The sequence below is a fragment of the Podarcis tiliguerta genome, assembly GCF_965153285.1.
Source record: "Podarcis tiliguerta genome assembly, chromosome: 7".
NCBI classification, from domain to species: domain Eukaryota; kingdom Metazoa; phylum Chordata; class Lepidosauria; order Squamata; family Lacertidae; genus Podarcis; species Podarcis tiliguerta.
Genome location: NC_139540.1, coordinates 65,153,142 through 65,164,394, shown reverse-complemented (window position 1 = coordinate 65,164,394; position 11,253 = coordinate 65,153,142). Strand labels below are relative to the sequence as shown.

The 11,253-nt window shown below is 43.6% G+C and overlaps 1 protein-coding gene and 1 long non-coding RNA gene across 2 annotated transcripts in view; both read left to right on the top strand.

Moving 5' to 3' along the window:
* LOC310681772 overlaps nt 1–11,253 on the top strand; it is a 47,683-nt gene that overhangs the window by 17,335 nt on the left and 19,095 nt on the right. The window lies entirely within an intron of this gene.
* Nucleotides 1–11,253, top strand: part of SERPINB5 (serpin family B member 5) — a 38,305-nt gene that overhangs the window by 8,820 nt on the left and 18,232 nt on the right. The window contains exons 3-7 of the mRNA XM_083450296.1: nt 344–480; nt 2,356–2,473; nt 6,137–6,279; nt 7,456–7,623; nt 9,192–9,578. Of these exons, the coding sequence (XP_083306422.1) occupies nt 344–480; nt 2,356–2,473; nt 6,137–6,279; nt 7,456–7,623; nt 9,192–9,578 (953 nt within the window). The remainder of the gene's footprint in view (nt 1–343; nt 481–2,355; nt 2,474–6,136; nt 6,280–7,455; nt 7,624–9,191; nt 9,579–11,253) is intronic.

Sequence of the window (11,253 nt, the reverse complement as noted above, 5' to 3'; positions counted from 1 at the left end):
GTATCTCTTACCCAAGGCAGCTGCCTCACTCTGTCTAATGATAGGGCCAGCCTGGGAACATAGGTGCCAACTTGAACAAAATATTTTTTTGGGGGGCCTCCCCGATTGCTGGCTCCTCTTCCACACCTCTACACTTCTCCACACCTTCCTCTGCCATGGACAACTGAGAGCCAGTCTCCCCTTCCCTCCACCAACCCACCTCTTGCCCCCGCCTGAGTGTAAGAAGTTTCTATGCACACTGCATTATGTGTTACAGATATTTGGCACAATTGTGTTGACAGATCAGTACTTACAGAGATGCATAACGGAAGCAATGTAAAAATCTAAACTAATTTCTTAACAGGGCTACATTTAGAAGATGTCAAAGATGTCCTTTTCGGATTCCAAACAATAACAACGGATGCTGCCAAACTTAGTTCTTTTTATCCTCTGAAAATGGTCAAGCGACTCTTTGTAGAAAAATCCCTTAACCCCACTATGGTAAGCTGCTAAGAAATTCTAGCTGTTTCTGTCTGGGTCAAGTGGTTGACTATGGTGGTTTAAATCTCACTGTAAATAGTGTTTCTACATGGCGGCATTAATGCAATAATAAAAATACCTGCACTTTATTCAAACACATTCTGTACTTTTTCCTTTGCCAATGATTAATAGGAAAACCTCTGACCTTGCAGATGGCAGACTCCTTTCCTCCTTCCAGCTGAAAATTTATAGTCAATTACCCTTCCAGTTAGATTACATTCCAAATTGTCTCAGTGTCCTTCACATTCCTTTGAAAACAACGGAGAGCAGGGTTGGTTTCGTTCTATATTCCAACATAGTCCTTTCAAGGGGTGAAACTCCCCCCTTCTCTCTCTCTCTCTCTCTCTCTTCTCTCTCTCTCTCTCTCTCTCTCTCCATTCCAATCCTCTCACACACACAGTTCCAGTTTGATGTTAAATTTCATGTTATTAATCCAGTTTCTTCCAAGCTAACCTTTTTATATTATATTTTAACCTTGCATTCTGAGGAGGGTGGCCAAATCTGAAATGTAGAAGCAAAACTTGGAAAAAACAACAGTGGGCTCCCCTTCCCCCCACCATTCTGGCACTGAATGGAATCTTATCTCAATTCCAACCTTTAAATCCTTGTATCCGAGATGTTCTGCAGTTTGTTGTCTCTTCACTTCTAGCACAAGCCCAATTAGCAGGATATCCTCTGCTTCCAGGAACGGGATCATGGGGGTCATGGCAGTCAGAGTGCTCCATGCGCCCACTGCCTTTGCCTGCCCTCGCATTCCGTAGGGAAGCGAGTGCCCAGACCACAGAGCAATCCGTGGATGAAAGCCCGTTCCTCTCCCAGCCAGAGATGAATTCAAAGAATGTGTGTATCCCCCATCATTCTTTGTTTATCTCCGTCTGTCTCTCCCAGTGATGTCGAACGAGACCTCCATTCCTGGCAGAAACAGGAAGCCCTTACTTACAGGTTTTCAATTCAAATTCCTACCCTTATTGAGTACAATTAATAAATTGCCGCTAGGCCTCTTACCCAGTCCGTGATTTAAGCACAAATATGGCACCTTGTGCTAATCCAAGAATATTTTTGAACTTCGATTGGAGCCTAATTTCCCACTTTATACTGTAAATCAGCATATGATCCTTGGATGAAAGGCAGTACAGGTGGCAACCATTTTCTGATGTGCAGTTGCCGACACATGGATCCTTTCGGATGCAGAAGAAGGCAAAATGAGGGTGGATCAGGGTGTGTGTGTGACTGGGCGTAATGGGGGTAGAGTGGGGTTAGAATGGGGGCAGAGCATAAGGGGGTGTAGTGCAGTATGCTTATACACACTCCACTGACATGTGTGGGGACTGGAAACAGAACTCCTGCATGAAATGGTTGCAGCTTGTATATAAATTTAATAATAAATATATCTTATCTCCTGACTGGGGCTCAGCAGGGCAGAATGGTGTGACAGAGTTACTGTTGCATCCGAAAACATGCTATTTGCTCCAGCCTGCTCAGAAGGAGAGAAAGTGTTTCTTGAATAGAGTTCCCCTCCCCTGTACCATTTTTTGTTAAGGGGGGTCGCCTTAAGTTGTGCGTGCTTATATCGTACACTGGATTAAAATGCATAACGTGTGGAATTCAACTTTGTGCTATTATGGTCTTTCCCTCAGCACAGGCATTACAGCTTGCCACATGGAGCAAGCCCTCACTCTCATCAGTGACTGAAAAAAGCTTCACTTCCAGCAGAAGGAAAATGGTTATACAAAATCCACTTTCTTGAAATGGTGTCAGTGTCACTGGGCACATCTGTTAGGAAGTTTGCTTCAGCATTATGCATTAGAACTTAACTTGGCTCCTCGTGCCTTTCAGGAGTTTGTAAGTTCTGTGAAAAGACCCTTCCCATCGGAATTGGAACTAGTGGACTTCAAAGAGAAAACAGAAGAGACCAGACTGCAAATCAACAAATCTGTTTCTGATCTTACTGATGGTAAGCGTATCTTAACAGAGTGCTCTGTTCAAAATCCTTAAACACAGAAGTGAACTCCAACGAACAAACTCTTTGAATCAGGAGTGCCCCTCAGAGTGGAACTCACCGTAGGTCAAATATTAAAATGGCACTTTCCACTTTGCCAGGGATCTTCAGAGAAACTTCTCATACCCTCCAACCTTTCTCCAACAAAAATAGGGATGTCGAATTCCAACAGTCCTGTCCCATAATGATAATAATAATGCTTTTTTTTTATTTAAACCCCACCCATCTGACAACGTTGCCCCAGCCACTCTGCGTGGCTTCCAACATATATAAAAACATTAAACATTAAAACACTTAACTATACAGGGCTGCCTTCAGATATCTTCTAAAGGTTGTAAAGTTATTTATCTCCTCAGCTTGGGGGCCACATACTATACCCTCCAACATTTCTTCGATGAAAATTGTTGTTGTTCAGTCGTTCAGTCGTGTCCGACTCTTCGTGACCCCATGGACCAGAGCACGCCAGGCACTCCTGTCTTCCACTGCCACCCGCAGTTTGGTCAGATTCATGTTTGTAGCTTCGAGAACACTGTCTAACTATCTCGTCCTCTGTCGTCCTCTTCTCCTTGTGCCCTCCATCTTTCCCAACATCAGGGTCTTTTCCAGGGAGTCTTCTCTTCTCATGAGGTGGCCAAAGTATTGGAGCCTCAGCTTCACGATCTGTCCTTCCAGTGAGCACTCAATGAAAATAGGGATGTTCTAAGGAAAAGTGGGACATTCCAGGGTCAAATCAGAATTTGGAGTGGCTTCTGTAAATCCAGGACTGTACTTTGGAAATAGGGACACTTGGAGGGTCTGACTTCTTTCCCAGCCTGCTTTGCTCCATATTTTATTAAGCCCCAGCAATGGCTCTTTCATTCCCCCATCGACACACTTCCACCCGTGAACTCCTCTTCTCCACAGCATTCAGAAACCCTTGGCAGATTGGAGCTCCTCCCACAATTGCACCTCACACCTGGCCCTCTCACGAGGATCTTCTTCCTGTTCTGGCCCCTCTGCCTGTTGCTAGCTTGATCCTTCCTTTCCTCTCCATAATATATGAGGGCCAGGTTTCTCCTTTCTCCCTCTTTGATCATTTTAAGCAGCAAAAGCACCCAAAACCTGGCAGGACCACAAAGAGGAAAAGCTCTCCTCCTGGGTCGCTGTGATAAAATTGCAGTTTAAAGTCCCCTAATACAGTAATCAGGGACGCGGGTGGCACTGTGGGTTAAACCACAGAGCCTAGGACTTGTCGATCAGAAGGTCGGTGGTTCAAATCCCTGCGACGGGGTGAGCTCCCGTTGCTCGGTCCCTGCTCCTGCCAACCTAGCAGTTCGAAAGCACCTCAAAGTGCAAGTAGATAAATAGGTACCGCTCCGGCAGGAAGGTAAACGGTGTTTCCGTGCGCTGTTCTGGTTTGCCAGAAGCGGCATAGTCATGCTAGCCACATGACCCAGAAGCTGTACGCCGGCTCCCTCAGCCAGTAAAGTGAGATGAGCGCCGCAACCCCAGGGTCGGCCACGACTGGACCTAATGGTCAGGGGTCCCTTTACCTTTACCTAATACAGTAATATGTAGGTCTGGTTGATGGAAGTCCATTGGGTACATCCCAGATGCAGGTAAAGGAAATTCTGTGAATGCAGAGGCCAAGGATACTATATTGCATTGAAATGTTTTCAACTTTTTTTAAAAAAAAGCCAGCAATTCCAATCCTGACTCCATTAGAGTTGAAGTAAATGCCCCCCCAGTAGTTTCAGTGAAGTTGTGTGAGCTGTTAGTACATGTGGCGATCAGTTCATTTAACCCCCAAATAATCTATAACGCCTCATGGAGCTGATGAAGTGATCTCTACTTCATGATTGTTTCTTAAGCCGTAATATAGTTGTTAAATCCTTAAGGTGCCTCAAGGCTCTGTTGTTCTTGCTGCAACAGACACAGGGCTCCTCCAGATGACTATTTATTAAGCACTTGTCCTGATTTGCTTGCACAAAGCTTACATGGAGGTTAGAGCCAGTGTGGTGTAGTGGTTAAGAGCGGTGGACTCGTAATCTGGTGAACCGGGTTCGCTTCCCTGCTCCTCCACATGCAGCTGCTGGGTGACCTTGGGCCAGTCACACTTCTTTGAAGTCTCTCAGCCCCACTCACCTCACAGAGTGTTTGTTGTGGGGGAGGAAGGGAAAGGAGAATGTTAGCCGCTTTGAGACTCCTTAAAAAGGGAGTGAAAGGCGGGATATCAAATCCAAACTCTTCTTCTTCTTCTTTATTCTGATTTGTTTGCAGGACAGTTATATGACAATGAGCCTAAATTCTGCATTCAGCTTGTCTTCCCTTCTATCACTTCTTCATCCTGCACTTTTCAATGCATTTTTCCCATCACCTTCCAAACCATAAAAAAAAATTCTGATTATTTTAAAAAGTGAATTTGTTGCACTCTGGCAACAAAATGCTCTAATCTACTAAATGCGCAAACCTAAATTTACAATATGCACTTGGATCTCACCTGGAATATATTTGACACCCTAACTTAGCTACACCTCAGGATTTTAAAAAAAGAAATCAATTGAACACTTGGGGCTTGTTAATTTGGAGAAAATGTGGGTATTGGGAGGCATGAGACAACTGTATAAAAATATGCATTTTTGGGAGAATGTGGATAGAAAGAAGTTGTTCTCCCTTTTACACAACACTAAAACTCAGGTCACCCAATGAAGCCGATCACTGGAAGGTTCTGGACAGACGAAAGGAAGCACACCTTCCTTTTTACTCCAAAAGAAAACAGATGTTTGATATTAGGTGTGCTTTTGCCATACATTGTACTGGCAGAGAGTAATTATGCTGTCGACAGGCAACCCTAAGGCTGTTCACTTGAAGCCTTAACCACTGCATGATATTTTTGTATTGAGTGCCCCCATGTGGCAAGAACATAGGAATAACGCTCAAACATCCTTTTTGTGGAGGTAAATGAGGTACCTCACCCCTGAGGCCATGTGTGGGCTTGTTTGCAAGCAAACATTGCAGACTAAACTAAATGTGATTTCATTCATCCAATTAGTGATTGCATGAATGGGCTCTTAATTATAAGTGTCAATAGCAGGTGTCCTCTTAGGGCAAAAGTATGAGTGCATGCATATTTTTTCCTAAAAAGGCAATTAACAGTCTGGAAACAGGCTAATTCTCCTTCCCCTAGCACTGCAGTCCTGATCAAGTTTGCTCTCTCTCACACACACACGCACACACTTTCTTTTTAAAAAAAGAGATGGAAGATCTGATTGTGGATCTAACTTCCATAGGCAGCATTTTCTGCAAGCAGTCACTCTGCCTGTTTTATGACATGAAGTTGACACTTTAAGAATCTAGGCCAGGGAAAGTCAAGATAGTGTCCTCCAGATGTTGTTGGACTACAACTCCCATCAGCCCCAGCTAGAATGGCCAATGGTCAAGGATGATGGGAGCTGGAGTTCAGCAACATCTGGAAGTCACCACATTGGTTGTTCCTCATCAATTATTCTGGAAATTGTTGAACTGCAATTATCCTAAAGTGTTAACTTTGGCAGGATGTACCTGTGACCCTGTACCTGTGACATTTGTGGTGTGTGTTAATACTGTTCTAATGAAGTATTATTACCAATGTATCTGCAGGTAAAATGGAGAACATTTTGATTGAGGGGACTGTCAATGACCAGACAAAGATCCTCTTGATAAATGCTGCCTATTTTGTAACCAACTGGATGAAGAGATTTCCTGAGGCGCAAACTAAGGAATGTCCTTTTAGGATAAACAAGGTATGGAAGAAAGCACCCCCCCCTTAAAATAATGGTATATCATTTATCAGATAGAACCCGTATTCAAAACAAAAATTAAATATTACACGAAAGTCCCTGACTTCCTTCTGAGCTTTTAAAGCAGTGCTCTATGGCAAAATGTTCCCTTAGGCACTGTTTCACAGACAGACCAGTATTAAGCATACGGGCAACATGATTAGAAGACAGAGAGATATTTATAATGCAGTTAAAGCTGATTGACCATAAGATGACTACTTAGCATGTTGCAGTTGATGGTGTAGCAGAGAGACGTTTTGGGGTCATGCCAATTGAGCCGTAATTTATTTACATAGATACCATAACTAAGTAACCACTATTCCATCATCCAGTTGCTTAATGATTCTCCACCACCTCTGCTCCCTTCCCTTCTGATCCTGGATTCCTGGAAACACAGGAATTAACATACTTGTTTGCATGACAATAACTGATCAGACATTGGGAAGAGCAGGCTGGCAAAATGAGCCATTCAGCGGTGGAACAGGCAGTCTCAGAAGGGGGTGGACTCTCCTTCATTAGAAGTTTTAAAATATAGGGCAGATGGCCCCCCATATCAGAGATGCTATACTAATGGAGTGGCTACATTGTCCCTTCCAACTCTATGATTTGAAAGACAAGTTTTTTGTACACAAAGCATCACATTGCGTGTCGAGACCCCGCAGCCACCCCCTCGTTGGAAATAACTCACACAAGGACAGGGATATTAGGTTTATGTTATTGGGCAAATTTTGGCCACAACTTTATTGAAATTGCAGAATGTGAGCGGTATTGGCTTAGGCATTGATGGGACCTGACTATATCTGACTCCTGCCCATTGTGCAGGAAGTCCCAGTAAGGGACTTATAATAAAATAATAAAATTATTATTATTAGGTGAGAAAGTTTGACAGCCTTCATAATTCCCACCACCTTGGGACTGCCCCCTAGGCAACCATAGGATTGCACCATTAAAGGGTTGTCTCATATGCATTCACATAGTTGAGCAGTAATACATTTTATCTAGTGGTGAACCTTGCCTGGAAACTGTCTGAGAACTCATTCTCCAGGCCCATTTCCAATGCAGAATGGGATCCCCATTGTGGGATCATCCACAATGAGAGTTCAAGCAAATTCGTTTTCATTTTTTGTTCATTCTTAATAGACGGAAACCAAGCCGGTGCAGATGATGAACCTGGAAGCTACATTTTGCCTCGGTTACGTAAACGACTTAAAAGTCAAGATTCTGGAGCTGCCCTGTCATAACAAGCACATGAGCATGCTCATCTTGCTGCCCAAAGACATTGAAGATGATACCACTGGACTCGAACAGGTAGGAAACCCATTTGAAAGCCCTCTTTGATAGCTCAAGTAAAACCTACACCTTGGCCACACTCATCCTTAAATGCATCATAATGGTCCATTGAGAAGGAAGCAAATACATATGTCTCCAAATTGCCCTGGGTCAGGCTGCCCAGAGTCATCTAGAACTGTCAGGGTTCGGGGTATTGGGCAGGAAAGCTACAGGGGTCTGCTTCACCGGTGTGTTCCCTGCAGGGAAGCTGCTCTTTCTTGACCATATGCTTCATTAGAGTTTTAAAAGCTCCAATTAAACATTAGCCCTGCCTCCAAATTGATCCAGGGGTAGCAGGGGTGACAACTTGAATAAAATATTTGGGGGAGGGCAGATAAGCCCCACCCTGCATAATCGATCACATGATGCAGTGCATACATACCATTTGAATGGCATTGCCCATCAACTTTGGGGGGCAGCCCTCCCAAATATTTTATTGGGGGGGGGGGGCGAAGTCCCCTCGGCCTCTAGGAGTTGGCTCCTATGGTGGGTGGTCCCTGGGTTGGCCCAGCACACGGGAAGTGGGGCCATGCACATCTCTGGTAACTAGTGTTATTCCTTTAGTGATGCTAAAATGTTGCACCAATGCAACAGGTGACAATCGCCATCTCAAATCGTAACATAGAGATTGTTCATAGGGACAGAAGGGTGTGTGGCCAGCATTGCTCAGACCTGCTTAAGTTGTGGCTTACCAAGCCAGATGAATAATAATAATAATAATAATAAATTATTATTTATACCCCGCCCATCTGGCTGGGTCCCCCCAGCCACTCTGGGCATCTTCCAACAAAACACTAAAATACAATAACCTATTAAACATTAAAAGCTTCCCTAAACAGGGCTGCTTTTAGATGTCTTCTAAAAGTTTGGTAGTTACTTTTCTCTTTGACATCTGGTGGGAGGGCGTTCCACAGGGCGGGCGCCACTACCGAGAAGGCCCTCTGTCTGGTTCCCTGTAATTTGGCTTCTTGTAGTGAGGGAACTGCCAGAAGGCCCTTGGCGCTAGACATCAGTGTCCGGGCAGAACGATGGAGGTGAACCCCTTTCTTCTGTATATTGTGGCTTCCCGGGTGTTTGACAACCCCACTCTTTTTGCAGCCCCAACCAGCCAGCCATACCAGGTTTCCTGAACCTCCCATAAACGGCTGATGGGCTGCATCCACCTTTGGAAGCCACAAGTTGTACAAGTCTGCCATAGGCTTTGATGGCCATCTGTCATGGATGCTTTAGCTGAGATTCCTGCATGAGATTCCTTTGGGTCCCTTCCAACCTTATGATTCTATTATTCTAACCATATCCTAACTGCTTGCTTGTATGGTGTCATAAGGGGGTTGTGATGGGTGGACAGCACTGCAAGATGGATTTATGTTTGTACTCTTGCATAAGAAACTGCTGCAGCATTGTTGCACATGGTTTCAGCTATGTATCTGTAAGACATTAGACAGCTCTGTTGCAGTTTACCGTGGCAACTAATGGGCTGGCTGGCTAACAGAGCACTGTGACCACTGATACTCTAATTCATTTGCTGTCTTGCCTTATGTCTTTAGCTTGAGAAGGAACTCACCCCCGAGAAGCTAATACAATGGACAAATCCAAGTATGATGGCAAACACGAAAGTCAACGTGTTTCTTCCCAAATTCAAAGTGGATGGGGAATATGATTTCAAGCCAATTTTAGAAAGTCTTGGCATGACCAACATGTTTGATGAGAGTGCGTCAGATTTCTCTGAAATGTCAGAGACCAAAGGGGTAGTTTTGTCTCAGGTCATCCACAAAGTGTCTCTGGAAGTCATTGAAGAAGGGGCAGAGTCCCTAGACGTACCAGGGTACCGGATCCTGCAACACAAAGATGAATTTAAGGCTGATCATCCATTTTTCTTCTTCTTTCGGCACACCAAAACTCGCAATATTGTTTTTGCTGGCAGATTCTGTTCTCCTTAAATGGAAAAAAGCAATTAACCAGAAGCCTGATTTATATATTTCTATCACAACAATTTTTCTGCAAACATTTGAAAGCTGAGTATGAAGTATTGGAAAGGTAATCTAAGTTGTTTCATATTTTGAGTAGGCTGTACAACTTACTTTCTACATGAAGTTACTACTCAAAGCAGAATTGACAATATGCACTTTTCAGAGGCAGCAATTAATATAGCATGTAACTTTGTATTATGTCTCCAAAATAATGTGGTTCATTTCTTATTCATCTACTTTTCTGGAATTTTGGGCCTTGGGAAATACTTGTAGCATCTCCTCAGATGTAAAAAAAACAAAAACCTCTGGAAGTAAAATACCAGTATGTTACTGGAATCATTGACATCTTATATGGCCTTTGATTTGATGCTGTTTTCTGCCTGTGGGGAAAGAGAGTTGTTCTAAAATTGAAATCCAGTTATTATTGTGGGATTGAACCAAATTCAAGTTGAATACAGTAAAAATGTAAGTTTTTATCTTTTGTTAACTCCCTTCCTGCTGCCTGTGTTTGGTAATCAAGATTACCTTAAATCATTCCAAATAAAGCATTGCAGAAACTGAGTGTCTTCTCTTATTGCCAAAGGTAGATGGTTTATGTAGCAATAAGTGTCGACCTTCACCTAGGGCCCAGCCCTACCATTAGATAGAGGGAGGGAGGTGTCTCAGCAGTGATGGGTAGACAGAGTTGTGTGTGCCATTCAGTCTATGCTGCACCCTATTCTTACCTTTTGCCCTCAGGAACAGTGGAGGGTGTTGAAATACAATTCAGCTGCCAGCTTGGTCAGCTTTTGTACATGGCATGGGGAGGAGTGGCCATCTTGTATTTTGCCTCAGGCAGCAAAATTTCTTTGGCTGCCCTGCCTTTACTTCATAAAATCTGGCCTCAGATACCAGGCGAGAAGGGAATTTAATCAGCAACACCGTTTGTTATATAGGAAATGAAAAGTAAGGTCCAAACTATATTTCTTTGGGGGGGGGGGGTGAACGAATTCCTATACCCCACAAATAACCCAGAGATGCATTTTAAATAAAAGGACACATTCTACTCATGTTAAAAATACATTGATTCCCGGACTGTCCACAGGCCAGATTTAGAAGGTGATTGGGCCGGATCCGGCCCCTCAGCCTTAGGTTGCCTACCCCTGCCCTAAGCTATGGAACTGTCTCTCCACAGAGGCGTGTCTGGCACCATCATTATACAACTTCCAGAGAATGTGGAAGCTACACCTCTTTACTCTGGCTTTTGACACTTGAAGTGTATACAGTGGTGCCTCGCAAGACGAAATTAATTCGTTCTGTGAGTTTTTTCGTTCTACGAGTTTTTTCGTCTTGCGAAGCACCGCTGTGTTTTGACGGTTTTCCATAGGAATGCATTGGCGGTTTAAAAAAAAAGGCGCAAGATGTTTCATTTTGCGAAGCAAGCCCATAGGGAAATCCGTCTTGCAAAGCATCTCAGAAAACGAAAAACTCTTTCGTCTTGCGAGTTTTTCGTCTTCCGAGGCATTCGTCTTGCGAGGTACCACTGTATTTTTAGAATATCTATCTATCTATCTATCTATCTATCTATCTATCTATCTATCTCTATCTATCTATCTATCTATCTATCTATCTATCTATCTATCATCTATCGATCTATCAT